Source organism: Acomys minous (assembly GCF_964271855.1).
Source record: "Acomys minous genome assembly, chromosome: 13".
NCBI lineage: Eukaryota > Metazoa > Chordata > Mammalia > Rodentia > Muridae > Acomys > Acomys minous.
In genome coordinates this window covers 6223124-6248877 of record NC_140495.1, presented here as the reverse complement: position 1 = coordinate 6248877, position 25754 = coordinate 6223124, and the positions used below count along the sequence as shown (strand labels likewise).

General features: G+C 41.7%; 1 protein-coding gene across 1 annotated transcript in view; it reads right to left on the bottom strand.

The window, feature by feature from the left end:
* Window positions 1-25544, bottom strand: part of CMC1 (C-X9-C motif containing 1) — a 64308-nt gene extending 38764 nt beyond the window's left edge. Inside the window, exons 1-2 of the mRNA XM_084754934.1 lie at window positions 25387-25544; window positions 8629-8718 (exon numbers count right to left, since the gene is read on the bottom strand). Of these exons, the coding sequence (XP_084611060.1) occupies window positions 8629-8718; window positions 25387-25405 (109 nt within the window). The 5' untranslated portion in view covers window positions 25406-25544. The remainder of the gene's footprint in view (window positions 1-8628; window positions 8719-25386) is intronic.
* Between the last annotated feature and the right edge of the window lie 210 nt (window positions 25545-25754).

Genomic DNA, 25754 nt, shown 5'->3' with positions numbered 1-25754 from the left:
CATATTTAACTGGACATTTATAGTATACATACAGCTGGGTATATAATAATGTTCATTATTAGTTATTTTACTAAACCCTTCTTGAACTCTTAAATTTAAAAAAAATTGATGAAACTGTGGTTAGGAAATGCTTTTCATGACTAGTCTACACGTCTTTGGCTTCATGAGCCGTGTGATCACCACTGCAGGCGTGTGGCATGAAGAATCCATGAGCCACAGAGCTTCATACAGAGACAGCAGCAGAGCAGACTTCACCATCAGTGTCGCCGTATGTCAGTTCCTGAATGACAACTTATTGTTACCACTGGTCTCACCAACCAATGAGACTTAACATGCACTCACTGTATACAAAATTCCTACCCCTAAGTATGCAACAGGCAAAAGCCTGTCATACACGATATATAATCTTATACACGATGCCATGTTAGATCTTTATGAATATTTTATGACACATTACCAGGAAAGATAAAATTCTATTAAAAAAACAAACAAACTACTAGGTCAGGGAATGAGCACATTTGTGAGTTTTTATTTTTACCTTAACTTTTTTCATAATGCTGTACTGACAGTTCTTTACAGTGTAAACATGTTTCTCAAAGCTTTGCCAACATTACTCATTACATGCTTTTCTATCCACAAAAATGTCACCATGTGTGATTAAACACTTTTTCATGTTTTAACTAGATAGCACTAATGTTCAAGGAAACGAACAAATCTTAAATGTAAACGCTAGTTGGTGAGACACAGCCTGTTCAGTACCAATCACCGACAAGACAGCACTGAAGTCGAAAAGCAAGATCCTTCAATGTTCCCTTCCATCAGAACCTCCCCTCCCCCATCCTGTTTACAGTAGTCCTGCATGTGAACCCTGCCTGTGCTGGACCACGCCGTTTATAAAGGGAGCATTCTGATGTTTTTCTTTACATTTCGCTCAGCCAGACGGTTCTGATGTCATCTCTGCTGCTGTGCAGATCAGCAGTGCCCTGCTAAGCAGCAGCCAACTATAAGAGAGCACTACAATTAGCCAACTCCCTAGGCTACTTGCAATTTGTAGCTGTGAGGGATTCCTGCTATGTGCTCCTGCCTTGGCCTTCTGCTCTGTCCCGGGTGGAGGTAAGCTGGGTTAGGGTTCAGAGCTCTCAGCTACAGCCAGAGGAGCAGATGTGCCACTCGGGCTACACGGGCTTGGCCTTATCTTATGTACTACCCGTCCTAAGGTTCCTTCATTTCTTAAATCACATTTTACTATCTGTTTTTCTTTTTTAGATTAAATATTTCTACAGATCTTTAGGCTCATGTTTCCTGTAATTTCCATTCTGAGTTTTTTACATGAGATATTTTTTCAGTTTCTAGCATGCCCATTTTTTTTTTTACTGTTTTACATTTTCTGATTAAAAGTCCCTATTTTATTTGTTGCAAGAATGTTTTCTTTTATATTCTTCATTATAACAGCTGCTTGTCTGCTAATTCAACATCCAAGTTCTGTTGAAGTTACCCGCCTTCACTGAGTGCACCTGAGAATGTCTCCGGCTTCTCTATGCCTATGTGCACTGGACCATTTCATTGTGAAAGGTATGGCATAGGAAGATTTTGAGCTCTTTAGTTTTTTGTTTGTTTGATTGATTGATTCAAGCAGACAATGTATTGTACTACAGACACACACACACACACACACACACACACACACACACACACACACTTTCCAGGGGCTGCAGTTACACCAACCCTAGCCCCTGGCTCTTCAAACTGTTCTATCAAGACCCCATGCTCTTTCGTTGCTGTTGTCCACCTGGTGCTCGTTACTCCAGCCCCCTGGCCAGTTCACTAAGGAGCTCCACCTCCCTGTTTGGCTGCCCTCTTTTCTGTTCCTGCTAGTGATGAAGGAAGCAGGACTTCAGGCTTCTGGTGACGTCTACTCCACTCAACTGTGACTACACTGAGACATTCACAGTCCTAAATCATCAAGATATATACATAATTTGACCATGTAGGACATAATTAAGGAAAGTAACAAGGTTTCATTTTTCAACACAAAAAGTAAACTCTACATAAGAAAACTTATTGTGTTTTGGGACCAGGATCTCAGTACATAGCTCAGGCTGGGCCTGAAATCTCAAGACAAAGGCTTTGCATTCAACAATCCTCTCAACAGCCCAAGTGCTGAGGCTACGGGCACACAGCAGGAGCCGCTCATCTGTGTGACTGAGATTTGTTCTATAATTCATGAAACTCCCTCTTCCCACTCCCTAAAAAAAAAAAACCACAAAAATAATCTAGAAAGAGATATTGGGCTGCAACTGCAATCTGTAACTTTCTATTCAAGATCAGCTTGTACAAAGGAGACAACCCCTCTTCACACACCTTTCCTGTAGGGATAACACAATTAACAGTAAGGAACTCCTATTCATGTTAGGCACTATGGGTTAAGAACCATACAAAAGGGTGATTTTTAAGTGGTTCTGTTTATTCTAGTCAACACATTCTAGAGTTTTATAAAAACCAAATAGTCTCTTTATCATTTTCAAACAGATAGACAAGATTTCTACTATATTATATTTCAGTCAAAATACAAACTTTACAAGTACTGGGCTCTGGTTCCCTGGGAAAGATGCAATCACTGCAGGAGATCAGTAGGTAGCTTAAGCAAAGTGTGATCTTTAACAGATTTTAAATACAAGGGCACAGTACTGTTTAAAGACTATAACTAATTTTGGATTAATTTCTCATAAGATAAAAGGATTTAAGTCTATTACAAGAAAATAATTAAAAGTTGATGTTTAGGAATACCAGGATAATAACAACTTGTTAATGAACTAGGGGCATAACACCGATACCATATTTTATAGCAATGTTTACTCACTTTAACAATGCTGCTAAGCCTTAAGATATGCATGTCTTTGCTGCTGAGTTCAAATGTTGACTTTCCACACTGATATTCATCTTCAAGGATTAGCTGCACACATCATTTGTTTGGAATATTGTGTTCATGGCTGAGAGGCAACACAGTCAGTAAATAACTTGCTGTACAAGCATCAAGCCCTGAGTTCGGATACCCAGCACCCACATTAAAAGGCCAGGGTATGCTCCCACATGCCATTAATCCTGGGAAGGCAAAACTGGGGGGCCACTGGTACTTGGAACCAGCCAGCCTTACCCAATTGGTGAGGCCCAGATTCAGTGAGAGATTATATATCAGGAAACAAGGTGGAAGCTACCTCCATTTCTGGTTTCCATATGCACACATAGGCACAAATCTGCACACATCAATGTACAAACTCCTTCATATAAACATATACATGTATACACCGTATAAACACAAATACAAACAAGTAAACAAAAGATTGAATTCAGCTGCTTGGAGGAAACTCCCTTGTTAATATTCTCATTCAAATATTAAAAGGTATCATTTACTTCTGAAACCACATTATGCAAGAATAGCTATGTCTAATTAAATATGGCAATCACAGTAAGCCATAAGACTGACACTGGAAGCTTGAGTTTACAAATGCAAGGACTAGATCGATGAACAATGATTACCATTACCTCTTTTTGGTTATTATAAAAATTGAGTTGTATAACATTAGGTCTCATAAGCAAGGCAAGATTGATGGTAATTAACTTTTACTACATCCATTCACAGAACAGAGGTAACAGCACACCTGCCTGACACTGCAGCGTCCCTGGAGGAGTTCGCTGTCAAGGCTGGCTCTTAACTAGCATCTGAGAGCCTAGACTTGGGGAATGTTCCCACCACTATGAGCTCAAGTTGTCTGTGCAAACACTATGGTCTGTGTTGAACCACTTTCCTTCTGAGAATCTGAAATCATGGCACCTGCTAGGCAGCAGCTGCCCACAGAGCCAACTCCCAGTAAGCATTCTTTGGATGGAGTCTTTAGTAAGCTTCCCTGGTGGACAGCACCTAACCTCTAGTGTGCCAATCTCATACTGGCAAAGCCAGGATCATGCTAAGTGGCTCTTCAGAGAGATTCTTGGAAATTGTACATAATCTTCATGACCATGGCTATATGCTGAGTCCTTACAGCAGATCACTGAGTCAGGGGTGGTCACAGGGACCCCAACCCTCTCCAGTGTAAGGGCCACGAGCACCAGCAGGACTCTGCATCTATCTGTAAGTCTTAAATTCACTGTCATATACAAAAAGATATTCATTTTACTGGTGATTTGACATTTGGCCCTCTCAGGACATCCAAGCCAGTCTGAAGGTCTGTTACATCTCCACTCAGGGTCAGTTAAGATGGACAAACTGATGGAAATGGCAAAAGCATGGTATGGCATATGGCACAGATCAAACCACAAGTAAAAGAAAAAGTGTGGGCGGCTTCAGCGCAGCTGGGAAGAGTCGGTTAATCACACACAGTCTTGTTTCAATGCTTTCCTGGTTGCTCTCTCCCTGCACACCTCCTACTTGTATCGTCCTTTCTTTCTTTCTTTCTTCCTTTCTTTCTTTCTTTCTTTCTTTTTTTTTTTTTTTTTTGTCTGCTTATATACTACCAGAGTTTGGCATGTGTTTCCGCTGCATGTGGGTGACAGCAGAAGACAGACATTTTTGAGCTTTTCCCTACTTGCTGTCAGTTCTGTACTGTTGCATGCACACCAACAGGACACGCTGCTTGGTGCACACCAATGGGACACGATGCTTGGTGCACACCAACAGGACACGATGCTTGGTGCTCTGTGTTTACTCCTTTAGAGTGAACATCTACTTCCTGGCCAAAACATCAAGGAGACTACCACACAAACTCAGGCTAGGACAAGGTAAAGAAGACCTACGGCTCAGCTAGAGAACATCTTAGGCCACTCCAGAGAACAAAGTATTTTCTAATCCCGGTAGTAAAAATGAAAGTCTTATTATTTTTAAAACAAACATCATGCTGCAACACAGTAAATTTGTATCAAATGTCAACTATCCTGGAAAAGCCAAGAAACAATAAGGAATTTATCCGACTCCTTAATCGCAGTTAGCAGCTCCTAGAACCATTTGTGGAAGAGTGACAGGCCCTCCTCACAGAAGTCAGACACACACACACACACACAGAGTCAGGGTTTCACTCTACAGCATAAGTTAGTCTCAAACTCTGGCCACGCCAGCTTCTGTCTCCCAAGTCCTGGGATTACAGGCATGCACCATCACGTCCAGCTTACAAACAGTTTACAGACAGGCATGGTGACACACATCCTTGATCTCAGCATTTAAGAGGTGTACAGAATCAGAATCAAATGACTGCATATTAAAGTTAAATTGTATTACTTGGAAATGCAATAGTGAAGCATTTTAAATGTTACCTATGGCTTAAAGGTACTTTTATTGCCCTAAACCTCAGATGAAATGTGCAACTTAGAATAAATCAGGGTAAAGTAAAACCTAATAAGGCGAGCATAGACAACAAAGGTGCTGTAGAAGCTGGTTAAAACCCATACTGGAGAGCACTAGTGAGAGCACAGCAGCCGGCCGACACTGATACCCATTAGGGTACTCTTCACAGCAACAGGGCCATGTGGGCTCTGGTCGTTATCAGTGGCCCAGCTGGTAATGGGTAAAGGTTAATGCCTTACCCCATTCTGTTCAATTCTCTGCCCTAATTAGCCCTCCAAATCTATAGCTGTGAGTACCAAGTGTCTGGGCTCAAAAGAAACTAATTAATGCTAGCAAATTAGATCAAGTCCAGAGATCCAACAGCCAGCTCTTAGTTAAACGCTCCCTGTTAACAGGAAGTGAAGCTGTCCATAGCTGCTGCTCGTGACTGTGACAAGGCACCTCTCTCTCACTGAGTGCTTTCAGCTGACCCGGTTCTGACAACCAGCTGGCTTCAAAGGACATGGGGGGAAAATTAAAACAGAAAAGCTTTCTTATGTAGCAATGTTTCAGGTGTTTAGCAGAAAGTCAGATCACTTGTTAAAATTCCAATATCTTTATCCAGGAGCCATACAGTTAGCACACCTAATGCTCCTAAGTGAACTCCTACAGTTAATAAAGCAGACTGTAAACAGTACTTAAAGGGTAATGTCCTGCCTCCAAACTGTGACTTACTGCTCTGCCTCAGCACAGCCCCAGCAGTGAGACTAACAGTAGTGTGCATTCCTGCCACAGGGAAAAATGGAGACTCAGGAGTATCATATATCCATAAGACAACATTACATTCTAAACACTATTTGGGAACGCTATTAAAAAAAGTCAATACTCAAATATTCTGAAATCAATTATAGCATTCTTTCTAATAATGGAAAATCACTAAAATAACTAAATGAATCTCAAATTCTATGATGCTTTTAAAAACATCTATGATATTTTTATATTTATTTACTTATTTATTATGTATATGAATGGTTTGTGTGTGTGCAGGCGTAAGTGTTAAGGTGTGTGTGTAGGGTGGAGGTGAGCGGGTCGGAGGACAATCTATGGGACCTGGAGATGAATATCAGGTCCTCAGATTTGGTAACAAATGCCTTTATCCCTGAGGCACCTCTCCAGCCACCAACTAAGATGCTTTTACTAGTCAAAATATTGAAAAAAATGTAAAAACCAAAATCTTAACATGTTATTAATAACTCAATTTCTGACAAAACTTGAAACTGCATTATTTTCCACATTATAATGTAGTCATTATAAAGCAGATAGTTCACAGTCTACTCCTTCATCTCAGAAACCAAAACAGTTTCACTCTCTAAAAGTTCAGTCTGAAACCAAAGTTCACACGGCTTTTCTGCATTGGCATCAGGATCTTGTTCCAACACTTAGCCAGGTTTCTTGCACTCAAGGATCAGAATAGAGGGTTACAAATCAGGAAAAAAGGCAGGATTTGCCACTCTGGACTGGTGATTCTCGTAACAAATTTCTCTAGTAGTGCAAAGCTTTACTCCAATAACTTTATTCAAGATCCCCCTCTGCTCGCCTGAATGAGGATGTGTTTTGAAAAGTCCCATGAGGCAAATGGAAAACTGCCTCTTGAGATTATTAGTGTGACACCTGCCAATGCCAGATGTGCCCTGAACCCTGCAGGTGCCAATGGGCTAATTTCTCCTGACACCTGGGGTGGGAGAGCTGAAGGAAGGTGCCCTGATTAAACAACTAATTTCCAGTAAAAGCAAGAGCAATACCACAGAATGACTTTTAAGTTACTAATTGATAGAAGATTTCAAATAAAATAGTCATACAAATCACTCAATGCAGGAGCACAATGCGTTCACAGGGACTGTCCCTGTCTTATTGCCACCATGGCATTACAGAAGTGAACTCAAGGCTTGAAGGAGAAGGAGAAAAAGTCCCTAGCATGCTAACTTTATTGACAGTCATAAAACTAGAGTTGACACAGGCTGATTCCCCAGAAAGAAATCTGCAGTGATCTGACACAGTCCTCTCACTAAACTTACTGTTCTGCTTGGACATAAGTGACTATGGGTAAAGGCAGTCGGGGGGGGGGGGGGACGGAAAAATGGCCTAACTCAGACAAAATAATAAAAAAATAAGAATTTGTTTATCTCTTTTGTTTTGTTTTTTGTTTGTTTGTTTTTTCCAAGACAAGGTTTCTCTGTGTAGCCTTGGCTGTCTTGGACTTGCTTTGTAGACCAGGCTGTCCTCAAACTCACAGAGACTCACCTGCCTCTGCCTCCCAAGTGCCAGGATTACAGGCATGTGCCATCACACCGGCTGATTTTATCTTTATTTTATGTATCATGAGTGTTGTGTCTATATGTACATCTGTGCACAGCATGCATTTCTGATGCCCAGTGAGACAAAAGAGGGTACCAGATGTCCTGGAATGGAGTTACGGATGACTGTGAGCAGCCATGTGAGTGCTGGAACACCCTAGGTCGGCCGTAAGAGCAGCCAATGCTCTTAACCACTGAGCCACCTCCCCAGCACCAGGAGCAAATTTTTACTGTTTTTGTTTTGTTTTTTGATGGACATTCCAAGAGGTAGGTTATGTTATAGACGGTTCTACCGTAATGTCCCCACCTACTCTTCTAGCAGCTACAGACCTACAATGGCCCCTTTTTTTCAGTGACCACTATCACTTTGTGCTTTTACCAGGATGTTACACGTCAATCAACAGTGTTTGTAAAATTAACACACAGAAACGGTACTGTGAAAAATATGTTCAAGGACATGTGTGTATTGGTGCCACTACATGCACAGGACAAAGCAGAGCTCACACATAAAGCAAGCCCTGACACACTGCAAATTCAAGCAAGACTCCTCGTAATTCAGTGAGGGTGACAGTAAGGAAAACCATCACTGAGTGTAAGTCTGTGTGTGCACACATTACGACAGGCTGGCAGGTGCTGCAGCCCACGTTAGATTTCATGTTTCTTCCCTCTCTCTCAAAATGACCAGATGAGCTGGTTTCTCCAGAACACTCACATCAAGTCTTCTCTACAAACTTGCACTTTCAGGAAGAGGGGGCCGGCTCCTAAATTGGAGGGTGCTTTAAATTGTAAATGAGCTGAAGGCTGAGGGGAAGGCTGAAGGCTGGGATGCTGGTGTTTCAGTGCAAGTGAGAAGCAACTCATACATATTAATTCATTCTACTTGACTCTGAGGATAAGGATTAAATTCACATCGTATTATTACAAATGAGTTTGATCTTTGTATGAATATATGAATCTTACCTTCAACTTGTTCAGAACACCTTTCCTTGGCCTTTTCTCTCATTATCTTTGGGATCAGAACATCTTTTTCAACATGTCTGAGATGCTGCTCTGGAAAAAAGAGATTTTATGGTAAAGTCAATAACGAGATAGGAAGATGATATTAACATTCTACTTTATTTAAAATAAAGCCTAAACAGATTTGTTTTAAATAGTTCTTTTACCCCTAAAGTTGTGGTTACTTTAATTACTATAAAACATTCTAAGTTTGTTTATATAAATGAAAAACAGAGGGTCACAAGCAACATCTTTCTAAAAATCTCTGCAAATTTTACTGCAACACTTCACCGACAATGGATTCTACTCAGACTGGCACAAGTTTAAAATCTGAATTTCATTTCTTATTAATGTAATTTGTAAATAAACATTTTGATTTTCACAGATATTGAGATGCTGGGACAAATAAAAAGACACAAAATTAAAAGATACAGGAGAAGCATGCCACACCTGAGTACAAGTAGCCTAATAAGTAACTAGCACAGAAAAAAACAAAACTGCAGGAGCCTGTGAAATTAGCTAAGATGTCTACACCCTTTAAACACACCATCCATGGGCTGAAACTGCAAACTGAACAATTATAATCACAACTCGCATGCTTCCTAAATACTTGGAGCCCTGGAAAGCAAAGGAGTGGTTTCCTTATAAAACCACAAGGAAGCTGAAAGACATAAGGGCGCTGAGGTCTGACTCCCATGGGTACCCAGGAAACCGATGCCAGTGTGGCTGGTACCCGCAAGCAGAGGCTGCCTCAGGCCTGAGCAGAACCCACAGGTTACTAACCTGCTGCTGTCAGACAACAGAGTAAAAGAAAGGTATTTAACCCCTGAAAGCCCAGGACATTCTCAGGAACTCTCTAACAAGATTTGGAGCCCATCAACACTTTCTGGTATCATGTCAATAGCTTTTGGGTGCAGGCATCTATAAACTGATATATATTTATAAAGAATACACACACCAGGCAACCAACACCCAAAACATGAAAAATACAAATTTTTAGAGAATTAAAGGTCACTCACAAATCTGGAACTGTAAATTTGACAATTAAAATTAAATGGAAAATGTCTTGAAACTCAAAATCAAATCTCACTCATAACAGAACAGATATCCAGTATAATCTTGTATTTACTGAAGAAACTAAATTTATAATTTAAAAAGATTCTCAGTCCAAATAGCTTCTCCCCTGACTGAACATTTTAGAAACTACTAAGTTCCATACAAATTCTTCCTCCAAAGTTACAAGAAACACACACAGCACTCTACTGCCCCTCTGATCAACACAGATGCAAAATTCTTAACAATAAGGAAACTGAATATAACAATATGTTAAAACAAACAAACATAAACAACAATACTTTATAACCAAGTAGTATCTACTGCAGGATTGAAGGTTACTGAATGGTACCAAAAAAAAAAAAAATATATATATATATATGTATATATATATATGCATGCATGCATGTATGTATGTATGTATGTATATATATCAGCAAATGAAGTTCATGTGAAAAATAACCTAGGAGAAGACATTGTAATCGCAATAGACATTGAGAAGTTACCTGGCAAAAATACAATATCCATATAGAATTAAAGATCTCAATAAAGTAAGAATAGAAAGTAACTGTCATCATGACAAACAACATCTAACTAAGGAGAAAGGCCCACACTTACCCAGCACCCCCAGCGTTCAATCTTGCCCTGAAAGGAGTTAAGGTAAAGATGGGGACTCTCATCCTCCACCTAAGCATCGCCCTAGACCTTCCATGGGGTGGGGGAGGAGGAGGGGGTGGGGGGGGGGTACACAAAGCCAGCGTGGAAAGAAAGAAGTACAATTACAGCTACCAAAGATAAAATAATTCTACAGAAAATCAGAAACTCTTTACAAGAAAGCTACTAGGCTTATTAAAAGAATTAGCGTGATCGACAGACGCAAACCAATATGCAAAATTCAAATCAAGACAGCACAGGAAACAGATCCAGGGGATGAGTCAAGAGAAGTTATACAATTTGAAAAGGTACTCAGGATAAGAGACTCTGAAAGAAAATTCAGAACAATGACAACAGAGAAGCAACAGAAAGACTAAGTGTAGTAAACTGCTAAAGCTGGAGAGATGGCTCAGAGGTTAAGAGCACTGACTGCTCTTCCAGAGGTCCTGAGTCCAGCAACCACATGGTGACTCACAGCCATCTATAATGTGATCTAATGTTCTCTTCTGGCATTCCAGCGTACATGCAGGCAGAGCACTGTATACATAATAAATAAATAAATAATATTTACGAAAATAAAAATACTTTTAAACAGAAGTAAAACTACTAGCACTCTCCATTCATGAAGAGGTATTCTTAAAAACAAACAGATCATAAAAAGCAATTTTGGTGGTGATTAAGATATCTATACTGGCCGGACGTGATGGTGCACACCTTTAATCCCAGCACTGGGGAGGCAGAGGCAGGAGGATCTCTGTGAGTTCGAGGACAACAGAGTGAGTCCAGGACAACAAGCGCTACACAGAGAAACCCTGCTGCTCTTCCAAAGGTCCTGAGTTCAATTCCTAGCAACCACTTGGTGGCTCATAACCATATATAATGAGATCTGGTGCCCTCTTCTGGCCTGATGGCTCACATGTGGGCAGAATAGTATAAATAATAAATAAATAAATCTTTAATAAAGGAAGGAAGGAAGGAAGGAAGGAAGGAAGAAAGAAAGAAAGAAAGAAAGAGAGAAAGAAAGAAAGAAAGCCGCCCCCCCCCCCCCCCCCCGCCAAATGTCTACACTGGGCTGGAGAAACGCTCAGTGGTTAAGAGCACTGGCTGCTCTTGCAGAGGCCTGTGGCTCTGTTCCCAGCCCCCACATGACAGCTCACAACCATCTGTAACTCCAGTTCCAGGGGATCTGATGCCCTCCTCTGGCCTCTGTAGGCACCGGGCACACACATGGTACACAGACATACTTAGAGGCAAAATATCTACACACATAAAAAAATAAGCCAGCCTGGGTTACAAGTGATTCTCTCTCAAAAAGGGGGCGGGAGGAGCAGGATATAGGGTATAGTTTATTTAGTAATGTGCTTACTGTGCGGGCACCAGATCCTACCCCTCGAATCACATGACCTGCCAGCCACAGTGACATGTACTTGTAATCCCAGAGCTGGGCGCCAGGGTGGCCAAGGTGGCCAACGGGAGAGATGAGGTCTCAGGAGGTGAACAGTATTCCTCCAGATGACAACTAAGGTTGTCCTTCAGCTTCTGTGCACCTACACAAACACACACACACACACACACACACACACACACACACACTCACACACTTTAGAAAAAACTAGCTATTTACACTCCACTTGAATGATAAAATATGGATGATAGACCTTGACAAATTATACACACATTATAATCTATACACTACAAAAAAAGTAGGACTTACAGACACACACACATACACATTATATATCAGAACACAGATGTACATAGCCTCTAGAAAATACCAGTGAATTAAACCCAGCAATACAGAAAAGGAAAACCACACAAATAAGTTGGGTTTATCTCAGCAACACAAGGTTGGCACAACAGTTTAAAATACAGTAAATATGTATAACCCGTCCTATTAGTAACCTAAAAATAAAGCTATATATCAATTGATTCAGTTAAAGCACAAGACAAAAATCAAACCTACATTCACTAAGCAAAGTAAGACAATAACACTGATAAAAGTAAATTTATTTAACTCAACGAAAAGTATCTAAATAAACAAAACAAGAAGCAGAACAGAGCAGAGCCTACGGCTAGTATCATATTCAGAGAGGGGCACGGAGCACCGTCCTCACAAAAGTGAGAGCACAAATACTAACTGCCTCGGGCCACAGCTCACACGGAGAGTGTCTGCCTAACACGTTCAAGATCCTGAGTTAGGTTCAATTTTGTGGTTTTAAAATCATCTCACAATTATATGTCATCCCTACAAAAATCTGTCACAAAGATATATGAGAGTCTACATGGTATTTTTGGTAACTTCATGTGACTCTACAGTTTCAAGATAAAGTAACAATAAAAACTTCTAGAAGCAATCACAGAAAAAAGTCATCAGGATCCAGGCTCAGGCAGAACTGGCTTATATATACAAGCCTATATGCAATGAAGGGGGGAAATCAATGCATTAGACTTCATGAAACTTTCAAACCTCTGTTCTCTGAAAGCACCATTAAGAAGGGCTCGAGGCTTAGGGGCTGCAGGTGCACCTGGGGTCTAGGATCCCTATGACCTGGGACAGTGTGAGCAGGAAGGCTGTCGTCCACAGTCCCACCAACAGCTCTTCTGACCTGGGAACCAGTCCAGAGTGCTCAGTCACAGTAACCAGTGACCAAGGTCAAATGGAAGGTGGACTGGAGTGTGGCTCAGAGAGACTTGTCCATTATGTGCAAGACCTTGTGTCCCATTCCCAGCACTGTCAAAATAAATGAACAGTAAGATAAAAGACGAGCTATAGACAGAAACCATTCTTACAAATCTCATCTGACAAAGGACTTCTATTGAAAATATATGAAAAGCCTTTAAGCTCAGCAGTAAGAAAACAACAATACAAGGGCTGGCAAATACCTCAGTGGGTAAAGGTGCTTGCTGCACAGCCTGGCACCATGAGCTCCACCCTGGAGCCCAAGGAAAAGTAAAGGGGGAGGGAGAGAGAGGGATGGAGGGAGGGAGGGAGGGGGAGGGAGGGACGGAGAATTGACGACAAAAGTTGCCTTCTGCCCTCCTTGCCATCCATATTAACTTACCTACTCTCTCACACACACACATCATGCACGTGCATACACAGACACAAACACACTGTGGTAACAATTTTAACTACTAAAAAACAAATCCAATTATAAATGGGCAAAAGACCTGAGCAGACATTATACCAAGGAAGATACACAAATGGAAAAAAGCAGATGAAGAGACACTCAATGTTATTAGTTTAGAAAACCTCACATTAAAGGGACAAGGAAATAGTAATAAAAGCACATTAAAATGGATACAATTTAAATGCAAAGAAGCAGACAAGGACACAGAACAAATGCATTGTCTTCGATGCTGCTGGTAGGCACTTCCTGTGCTTCCACTCTGGACCATGAGAGGTTACTTCCTCATAAAGCCAAACACACCCTTACCAAAACTCAGCAGAGTCTTGTGCATTTACTCCAGAAAGTTGCAAATTCACATCCTTGTGAACACCTGCACACAATTCATATGTATAATATATTACATGAAGCTCCTTCAACAGGTGAGTGGACATGCAACAGCTCTTCAGACCACAGAATATTACTCAGCAATAAAACAAGGTGACCTCTGACAGGCAACAATTTGGAGCGTCCAAGGGCATCACAGGAAACGAACAGAGACCAAGCTGAACTGAGGGGAAGCCAGCCACTGAGAGGCACAAGGGGCGCTGTCTATAGCTAACAGATCTGCTTCTGATTGTGACCACGTTCGCTTTACTCTTTACACATGCAGCTACAGACAGAAACAAAAGGAACAGGTGGTTTGGCTAAGCACCAACAGCATGGCGACAGTGTCAACCCCCAGCTTTTCCATAAGGAATGACAGTAGCGTGTTGATGCCTTTCCTGTTTGTTTTACTTTCTCCCTGAAGGGAGCTTTTTCTCATACTGTGATTTTATGAAAGAATGAGATTTTGGTCTCCCCTCCAATATCAAAGTTGGTCCTTTAAGGGACTATCACCTGCTGAGACAGCATGGACTGGGATTACATAGCTATCATTAGGGAGAACTGGGTGAAGGGTCAGTGGAAATTGTACTGGTTTATGGTTCCGTCTCATCATTCTTCTAAAAGTTCATGGAGCAAAGAAACAATTGTAGTACTGCATGGACAGCACTTCAAGTTTTCAATGAATGTTGTGTCAGGAAATAATCCTGTTATCCATACTTGCTCTCCCCACAACCACTCCAGCAAGGAAGTTTCTTTTTGCAGCAGATAGAGACCACTAGAGAGATGGGCAACAGGTCACAATGCAGAGAACACACGCCCACTGCCTATCGAGTCCACCAGAACTCTCCACATACACCGACGCCGCAGGGAGCATGAAGAAGAGGGTGGAAGGATGACAAGAGCCAGAGGACCAGGAGGCCTGCTACAGGACGACGGCTTCTGAACACGACAGGAATGTGGCTCCCATGAACTCTCAACAATATGGCTGACTGCATAAGACCTGCAAGGACCACACAGGCTGACGTGTAAACACAGACGGAAGGAAATTTCACAAAGCCCTACTCCTAGACAGCTGCTGAGCAAAGGAGAATCCATTTTTGATTACACAATTGTCAGTGGTGAAGCCTAAACACATGCACATACGTACATACATACATATGTATATATATATGTATACATATACATATGTATATTAAATATATATACGCATGGATTCAGTAGCAGTTTATGGGTCACAGGTTTGTGTGTGTGAGAGTGTATGTGTAACAATAATAATGAGAAGGGGCTGTAAGTTCTAGATTGGTATGGGGGACAGTAGAGGTGGAGAAGGAAACAAAGGGAGTAGCGATGATGTAATTACACTATATTCATGAAGGAAATTCCCAAACAATTAATTTTAAGTTTAAAATTTAAGATAGTTTTAAATGCATAAACTCTAAAAATGTTCTCATGTGATAGTATATAAGCCATCATATCAATTATTAGTTATAATTTTGTATGTAGTATAAAACTATCCTCAATACTACAGATGTTATAAAATTAGAAACTTGCCTTCTGGTGTCAATATCATGTGCCTAACTTATGCATTTGTATAAGAGCCTGCAAAAACTATCAAATGTATAGCTTGCTACGGCAGTGCCATATAAATTTATACTAAAACACGAAACAGGATAACAACACTAGGAAAATTTCCAAAGCTCCAACTTCTCAACATTCTATCATCACCTGAAAGTCAATTTTCACCTTCTCCACCGGCTGCATTTGTTAGCTCTGGTTTTGTTTGGGGGCTCATGTGTTCCTGCAATATGGTAGTACTAGATTATAAGGCTGCTGACAGCAGTGCTTGCTAGGAATCCACAAGACAACACTGAAGTAAATCAGAGTATTGCAGAATCTTTCCTAGGAAAGGATACAGCACATGAAAAACCAGGGAATGGGAATATTCTACTTTTTCTTTTCCTTCAAGACAGGGTTTCTCTGTAAGTAGCCCTGGCTGACATGGACTTGCTTTGTAGACCCAGTTAGCCTTGAACTCTCAAAGATCTACCTGCCTCTCACTCCCTGAATACTGGGATTCCAGGTGTGTGCCACCATGCCCAGCTAAAAAATATTCTAATTTAACTAACATTATTTTATCAAAGATTTTATTTAATTTCATGTAGTTCAGTGTTTTGCATGTGTGTATGCGTGCATGCATGTGTGTATGTTTGTGTGCCGTATGCATGGCTGACAGACACAAAGGCCAGCAGAGAGCATTAGAGCCCCTAGAACTGGAATTATCAGTAGACAACCGTGAACCATCACGTGAGTTCTAGAAACTGCATGTGGGCCCTCTCCAAGAGCTCATAACTGCTGAGCCATCGCTCCAGCCTCCTAACTTAGTTTTTGGAGTAATGCCGCATTTAAAAATAATAATAATTAATAAATAAATAAACCTTACAAGTTACTCCTACTTGTGTCCGGAGGCATTGCCATGCCGCTGTTTATTCTAGAGGAAAACCAGAAAAATGCCTGCAATAATCTGAGTGACTTTGGTTTTTTTATTTTGTTTTTTCCATTTGGTTTGGAGTTGTTTTTCCCCTCTGTATAGCCCTGGCTATCCTAGAACTCACTCCACAGAGCATGCTACCAGGTTGGTCTTGAACTCAGAGATCCACTCAGCTCTGCTAAGTGTTTAATGAGACAACACTTCCTATCTTTGGGATCCCCATGGACTGGTACCTAAGGAACTGACAGACAAGGGCCCCAGCAGGTGAGCTCAGCTTCCTCACCAAGTGCAGACTAGTTCCCTCCACCCATAAAAATATGGATGTTCGCTATCTTGCCAGGATGCTCAAATTACATTCTTATGCTTTTTTTAAAAAGTGCAAAGTGATGAAAGGCCTTGGAAAAAGGCTTAAACTGGGAAAATCAAGGCAGCAAGCAGGAGCAGTCCTTACAGCGTCATCCTCTCAAGCTGCGCCTGAGCAGATAACACAAGGGGACTTTAACAGGACAGACTTCTCCTTGCTGCCCTCTCTGTACTGTATTGCCACTCTGCAGAGGCTGAAGGGCAGGCTCACCCATGAAGTGGCCACCTCAGGATCATGTGATCCAGTCCCCAGTCTTCCATGATAGCATCACGCACAGGGGGCAGGGCACTATTTAAGGATCTAGCAAGTAAAATTAAGTAAGTGTCTGTAGTTACAAAAAAGCCTGGAAACAACCGTTAGACAACAAGGTTTCTTTTGGGAGGAGGCAAAATTGAAAACATCACAGTTCTAGGTTTGCTTTTGCTTTTTCTTCTGCTTCTTCTTTTTTTTTTTTAATCAGAAAGTCAAATAGAATTCTGATTCCTACAGAAGAACATCTTTAAAAAGCAAAGAATAGCAGGAGAAACAATTTGTCAATTAACTAAAAAACAGAGGCAATAAAAAGCAAACATTCAAAGTGAGGAAATATAGAAGGCAGGTTAGCAACAAGTCTGTTCTAAGCTCAAGCTTCTACAAAGCATGGAAATGATCAGTGAGGTAGCTGTTTCTCTCTGCTTAGCTTCTGGGTCTCCCACAACAACACCCTCCATCTGACGTCTCCGTGGGCTTTCACACTGCCCTCACAGCTCACTCAGTTTCCCAGGAGCACCTGTTTCTCAGACCTCAGATCCACAGACTGCCAGGTGTGAAGTTTCCTTTTCCCAGCACTGCTTTAACACAATGAGGCTACAAAGGACCATGAACCTAAGTGTACCTCAGCGGGAAACTGGCTTATGGAATAAGATGTACTGAAATTAGAGATGCACTGCAATCCTCACCGAAACCATGAACCCTTAAAGGAATTCACAAGTTTTATCTGCTTCCAAAAAGACCTTTAAGACTCGCTTTGCCTACAAGTATAACTTCCTAGTGGCTTCCGGTGAGAAGGACACGGAGCTGTAGGGAACAGAAGGAAACGCTGGACAGAGGCAGCTGTGGCCTGTTTAACACTACACTGCCACATGACTTGCTGCTTCTCACAAACGCGTCTGGGAAACGGTAGACTACTCCCAACTCGGAATGCTTCTCAGTGTCTCTGCCCACGTCTCCTCTGGTTTTCTTGTTTAATTCGTAAGTTTCCATATGATTTCTGCGAAGAGCATGTAGTGCTCTTGTAATGGGGGCGGGGAAGCCCTGAGGGGTTATTTGCTTGTTTTACAAGTCCAGGCTCTGCTCACATCATATCTCTCCTGGTGTGGCTTTCAGATGCAGGCTCCAGCATAACTGGACCCATCATAAGTTTGTTAACTCTTTTTTTTGGGGGGGGGGGGTGAGTGAGAGGAGAGGCACACAGCATTCCCCAGATAATCACCTACAACCTATATCAGATTTACCTCTGGTTAAACTGGCTGACTGACAGTCACCTTCAGAACCAAAACTTTTCAAAATGGTGACATTAAAATTAACTTTTAAGAATCCTGAAGCAAACTTTAAATGTTTCAAAACATCCTGAACAATGGTAAGAATATTTAAAAAAAAAAAAAGTGTTAAGGCTGACATAGTGATTGACTGATCTGATTCCTTCAAGGCAATCCACAGGATCAATTTCTTTCTTTCCCTTTTATATGGAATCTTTACAAGTTTTTGAGTAATCTTTGCACATGGGACCATGGCAGTGTCTGCGCACTTCCATTGGTGTGTCTCCTGCCGAGCCATCACCAGGGCTGTCTTTAAGGTGCTGGTGCTGATAATCAGGCCCCAGTGCTCACCTCCTTGCCCTCTACTCACATTCTCAACCATCTGTTGGGAATTTCCAAGTCCCATCAACATGTTAATTCCAACCTAACTGTGAACCTTCATTGAGCCACTCTGAGTTATATTGCCCTATTTTCAAAAAAAAAAAATTTTTTTTAAGAGCCAAACATTTTATGTTTATATAGTATGCAAGAGCACAACAGTTTTTTGCAGCTGGAAAGAGGGAGTGGGAGGATAGTTTTACAGGTATCTCTCTAAATCACACACCACACACACACACACACACACACACACACACACAGAAGCAGGTATGAAAACATCTAACTGAAGGCAATCCTTTACCATTACCCAGCAATGCACTGGTAAGCACAAAGTGCACCGCAAGCTTCTGTCTTGCTTTCTCTTATTTTTCACTATAGAAGTTAAATTATTTAAATCTAAAACACCACTCAAGGTCCTTCTTGACCGTAACACCCCAAGACGCTCCCGCTTCCTCTAGCTGATGTGACTGTAGAACACATCACATTGTGTCATCTTTCCAGGTGAGGGAGCCCTGCTCTTTACTCTCCAAGTGCTCCTACACCTAGAGACGGGGCTCTTAGACGGTGACTAGGGTTAAGTGTGACCATCGGGGTTAGGGCTGGCTTTATAAACGATGCAGAGCCCTTCCCTTCCCCCGTATGAAGCTCTATAAAGAACTATCAGCAAGGCAGAAGATCCTGACCAATATCAAGATCAAATGGCATCTTGGGTCACCCAGCCTCCAGAAAGACAAGATACATCATGCCTATTGTTGAAGCTACCCACGCAGCCTGTGAGTCAGCCAGGCCATGGTACTTTCCTGAGCCAACTCAAAGACTGTGGTACACTCTAAGTTCTTACCCTGGCTGAACCTAAAAGCCACCACAGAAGGCAGTTTTTTTCTGATCCTTGGGCTCCATCCTGACAGTTATTTCAGAAGTGGAGAAGTATTAAAAGTGCCCCCAGATTAACCTAACACGCAGCTGGTCACCAAGATGCATGATTATGTTTATTGAGGCAAGAGACTATAGTTGCTTTTTTTTAGCTACCCTCTAACTCACAACATAGCATACAGTAAATATGCAAGAAAGCCCCTTAAATAATGTATAAGAAAACTTCAAATTTCTAAAGTCAGGACTATCTATTCTGTTAACAAACACTAACTAGGCACCTCTTACCATGTTAGAGACTGCATACAGAATGAGGAACACAGAGTAAACTTCCTTAGTCTGCAGAACAAACGTTTGAAAGACCATGTTCTCAATTAATCGTACTTAATTTGATCTGTAAATACTCCCAGTAACAGTTCACATTATTAGGGGGAAAAAAGCGTTCTTTACAAGTTTCCCAGCAATCTTATTCTTTTAATGTAATGATCTAACACAGCCTTTTGGGCTAGAAATTTCATTTGTGTATCAGTGTTCTAATCTAAGTACAATTTTATTAGGTTCACTTATATTAAGTCCTGGCTATTATTTCTCACCTTTTTGGCATCTATAAACATATATTTCCACAAATATGCAATTAAATAATGGTGCTAATTTAGTTTAATGAAAAATAACATAGGTTTTGCTCTGAACTGTCTGTGCTGAGTCAAGAACCCCTTGCAACTGATGAGGAATATTCAGAATCATAAAAGTCCCCTTAGTAAACATCTGGTCTACCTTCCCTTCTCCCTCTCATCCTGGAACCTCCTATGATGCCACCTATAGCTGATGACAACACCTAAAACAAGAAATCAGTCCCTCATCTTCCAAATTTGGTGATGATTCCATGGTCCAGCATGACACAGGTGCCTTCGTGATAAACATTCTCCTAATGTCTGGGCCTTTCCAGTCATAAATGAAAAATAGCTACTGTTAACTATGTGAATAAGCTTTACTTTATACATCAAGCTTTCCTTTATCTCCAACTATTTTAAACACATTACATCTATAGATTCCATATTATTATTATTAATTATTATTATTACTAACAGCAGCAGCAGCAGCATGGCCAATTCTAGGTACATCTTAGGCTAATTGTTATTCAAAGTTTTTGACTACAAGATGAAACATAAAATAGAGTAGTTATGTAAATACCCCTGCATATCTGACCATTACTATGCAAATTATGATTCCTGATAGTTTCAGACAAATTAGTTTTAGGATGGAGCTGGTATGTCTCACATAAAAGAAAATGTTGGTGTATTCACCCCTCTGCAATCTTCCTAGGGCTGTCCATGAGCAGGAAACCCTCTAGTTCTCCTCGCTGCTGCCTTCCTTTTAACTTCTGTGCTAACAAGCAACTGCAAAATGGTACCTAAACCCAGCTCCCTTGCCTCCACACCAGGACAGGAAAAGATCAGACTGAGGCTAACCTTCCTGGAAACCACACTCTCCCATTTCTTCTATCCCTTTCCTGTTTCTCTTCTACTTCCCTGTCTAGCAGAATCACACCAATGAAGCACTGATCTAACCCACCCACATGGAACCCACACCTCGTGACCTTCTTTCCCATTATCACCAAGTTAAAAAAAAAAAAAAAAAAAAAAAAGAACAGGCTGCTCAAAGAAATAACAAATTCTAGGAATCAGTACAAGATAAACCATGGGTCTCTTGTGTGAAGAAAACAGGAAATATTCCAAAAACAACACGACCAGATCTGGAAGAAGCAGAGGAGCAGAAGCTTAGCTACGTCGTCAATTAAAGGCTAGACTAAAATACATTAAGACCCTGCATCAGAAACAAGCAACAAGTAGGGCATGGTGGCACACGCCTTTAATCCTAGCACTCAGGGAGGCAGAGTTCAAAGCCAGCCTGGTCTACAAAGCAAGTACAGAAGCCTGTCTTGAAAAATAAAACAAAACAAACAAACAAACAAAAAAGCAATGACAAAATGGTAATTTTCCAGCCAGTGAGTAACACTTCACATAACTAATCACACAGGGGGAGGGGAAGATGCTTCAAATACGCTTAAACATCTAACTTAATAAAAAGTAATATTTTCCAGTAAATGTAAGTGCTAGTACTAAGTACAAGCACCTAAACATCTAACTTAATAAAAAGTAACATTTTCCAGTAAATGTAAGTGCTAGTACTAAGTACAAGCACCTCTAGCGTTATCTGCCCATACTCCAATAGGAGCCACTTACAGCAAGAAAAGGAAGCAGAGTGGAACAAGCATTTCGGCAGCTGTCATTGCAACCTTCTTCAGAGATACACTTTACACACCCACCCGCGGAACGTTAAGCTCCTCACCTCACGTTCCACCCAAGCCTTCTCACAGTCCCAGTCTACCCACTTCCCAGATTTCTGGGAAAAAACAGCAATGTAAGGGCAGCCGCACAAGAACACAGACACACACAGACACCCACTGTCCCATCTTGCAAAAGTAAAAGCCAAGTAGGGACCTGCACTGACAGGGAGGGGAACCCGTGGCCTGGGTAAAAAGGAGGTAAGAGAGAAAAGGAGGATGGCAGGATCATTCCTGGGTAACACAGAAAGCAAAAAGCCAGACTTCAGAGGGAGCCCAAGTGCCTGTGGTTGCCATCGGAACATGACCAGAAAAGGCAAAGGTTTAAGTGGGTGATTTACTGATACTTTTAATTATTGGGTATTTTATACCTTGTTAGAGGTAGGGACTACATATAAAACTCTTATCAAGTAGAAATAAAACTGAATTTTTAAAATGTTAGCCCCAAAGAGGGCCTGATGTAAATTAAAGTTCTATCTATGGCCATAGCCTATAAAACTGTCTACAGGTCTAGTTTCTCAGATGTTTTTGGACTAATTTTTATAACTTACTTGTTTCTTCACTAATTAATGAGTTGAAGAAAATCTTCAACACATCCATTTTTTTGCATGAATCATAATTTTATCTTTTGGAAAGCTGTACTTAACAAGCATGAATTTTAATGTTTGCTTTTATAGCTGATCATGGCTTATATGTTTTAAAAAATCTTTTAATCTAATATGGACTGTTTATAGAAAATATTACAAGTTTGCAAAGAACTACACAACTTGAAATAATATATAATTAAATCCTAGTATAGGAGAATGATCTGTGCTACAAACTCTTGCAAGATTATGGAGATCAAAGGTCCCCTTTATGACTGAAGGGTGTAAGAATTTGCTATAAGAACAGGACTAGACTGGAAAAACAAAATAAAACAAAACTGGGAACATGCAGAACAACTGTTTTCCTCCACTCTGTTTACATGTGAAAGCTTAACAAATATTTAAACATCAGAGGATCTAAGAGTGCAGCTCAGGCAGGCATCAGTGTGTTTTGAAAGTTCAGTCTCTCTCACAGCCGCTTTACTTGGTATTTTGTCCTTTCTCTAATCTTTTCCACAAATTACAGCAGGAAATAATGAGCATTATGTGGCTGATCAACCTTCAAAGAGTGTGCTATCAGCTCTATGAAACGAAAAGTTAAAATGAAAAGACACACAAGAATCAGGATGCTCTCTGCATTTCACTGTTGGGTTCAGAATTTGAGGAAAATCAAAGTAGGGGGCGGGGAGGGGACTTAAATGACTTCGTCATAGAATTCAAGGCCCTAAACCAGCTAGGTGTTCACCTCAAACCTACCTTCCCGATCTTTTTGCTTATGGCTTTCCTCTGTACTCTGCCCCTCGGTCAGCTGAATATTTTTTTTTCAAGCATTTGCCACTTTGAACGCCTACCATTGTCCCTCCCCAGCTCTTTTCCTGATAGCTTACTCTCATCCTTGACATTTTAAAGCAAATAGCACTTCTCCATAAAAGCTCTAAGTTAGAAAAAGTAGCTCTTCCTTCACAATCTACTTTCTTCATGTGCACTAGTCTCTAAATGTGTGTGTGTGTGTGTGTGTGTGTGTGTGTGTGTGTGTGTGTGTGTGCGCGCGCAAACAGGGAGAGAGGATATATTGGGGGAAGGGGTTCCTAGTTTGTCTTATATGTTACTGTTGCCTAGGTTATGGAACAATGCATCATGTATACCGAGCTCCAACAACTTTATTTAGCCAAAAAGTACTAAAATAAAGGCATGGCTAATAGCCTAAGTTAGGAAGGAAATCACTTGGTTTCTAACAAAACTTGGCCCTATCAGACAATAGCTACGTAGCCTTGAGCACACTACAAATTCTGAGTGGATTAAGAATAACTTGAAGGTTAAGAAGCTGGTGACAGCAAGTATGAAGTGTTTCGGGTTTCTTACATTTTCTCATCTGTCTAAATAAAGACTTAAGAAAGCTTTTAACCCAGTTGTTCTCAAATTGTGGTTCACAACCCCTTTGGCCAACATCTATCTCCAGAAACATATTTATTACGATTCATAACAGTAGCAAAATTGCAGTTCTGAAGTAGCAATGAAGAAAAAAAAAACTTTATGGTGGGGGGGTCACCCCAATATGAGGAACTGTATTAAAGGGTCCCAGAATGAGGAAGGTTGAGAACTGCGGCTTTAACCTGAGGAGTCTCCCCATTCCTAACTGTGTGAAATTGTTTTCAAGGTCATGAAATACCAAGATCATATGAACTTTGCCTGAACTTTCCTTCCCCACCCTTCATTACTACCTCCTGCCTTCCAATCAAGGTAGCCACCCTCAAACTAAACATAACTCGTGGGATGTTTAATTATATCACTGTTTCCACTGTTGCTTCAAAACTTGTGCCTACTGCTTGCTAACTGCCCTGGAGCTCTATCCAGCTACTTTGCCTCCAACTGATAGGATTCCGTGGTGTCCCACAACTGCTTTATTCCTCGGGTTATGGTCGGCTTGTGATATAGGCAGATACACTTAGAGGTTGTGGTCTACTGCACTACGTGGCAAGTGAGCAGGGTGCTGTGGTAGGTGGCAGAGGCTCGCTTCAGACAGTGGTGAGTGCTATGCAAAACTGTCGTGGGAATTAAAATCTGATAGACATGAAGACCCCAGAGTGTCAAGAGCTAGCAGGAGGAACTACAAGCAGCAACTATCCCCCTGAACCTGTTTCCTACTTGGTGAAAATGGAGATGAAAATAAACCAACCACGCAAATACTACTTGGAGACAGCCGGATACATTTAGTTTGATAATAAAGTGTGGAGTTATTTGTATGCTAGTTTCGTTCTATTTGAAGGGCCACGCGTGACGTTTCATTTCAGAATCTCCAAAGGTTTGAAAGTCTCAGACCTACCAATGCCTTGAATTTTTCTGTCCATAAAACAGAGCAGACTCGTTACCTTTCCCTCTCTACGTCTTCACCACTACTTAGAGCAAGTGAAGTGCTGTTAAGTGCGCTTCTGTAAAACTTCCTGAGGGACTGAGCTCCACTACAAACCTAAGTGGAACCACACAAGCTTCAAATGACACGCAAGATGTCTGGCTAGCCTTTCCAAGAGAATGACTCCGAGCCGGTCAGTCATGGAACCTTCGTTACAGTGAGTGGGCTACAAGGATGAACTTGGGAGCAGGAGGCATAAAAAACTACCGGAAACAAAAAAAAAAATGTCAAACGGCATGAAACTTTACATTTTTCTGGGGGGCAACAGTATCTACACCCGATACTGTTGAAAAGGAACCCGTGCCCCAACGGAGGGGGTAAAAAATAGACAGTGAAGAGATTGAAGAGATAATGGAAGTTGACACAACGAACCCAACGCCCCTCACTGAGCAACCAGAGCTCCGGGAGCGGCAGATGGATGGCCTGTCACGGAGGGAGGAAGCCCAGCAGCCCGGCTGAGTGAGGCGCTAACCGCGGAAGCCGCGCATCCCCGGAGCACCTGACCCCAGGCGGCGCCGGGGCCGAGACCCGCGCCCAGGACCTTGCAACCACGTCGACCCCAGTACCTGCGGGGTCCAGCGCCATCTCGGAGGGCGGAGAAGAAGCGAGCCACTCGCCGGCTCTGGGGCGGAGAGGGGAGGAGCCTGAGCTGGGTTGCGCGCGCAGCCGCCCGCCGCCGCTTTTCCCGCAAGAGGAGAGCGGGAGCGCGACCTCCGAACAGGCCACGCCCCCTTACCCTGGTTCCCTACTTCCGTTGAGCTCTACGCCTGCGCCTGACTCCCAAGATCCTACTCTAGAGTGGGCGGGTTTCTCATGGAATGGTCCCCAGGAGGGGCGTGGCTACGCATGCGTCCCCAAGAGGTGGCCTGGGTTGTCCACCGCCTGGCTTTTCGAAGTGGTACTTGGGGCTTGAGCCTCCTACCTCAAAGGTTCT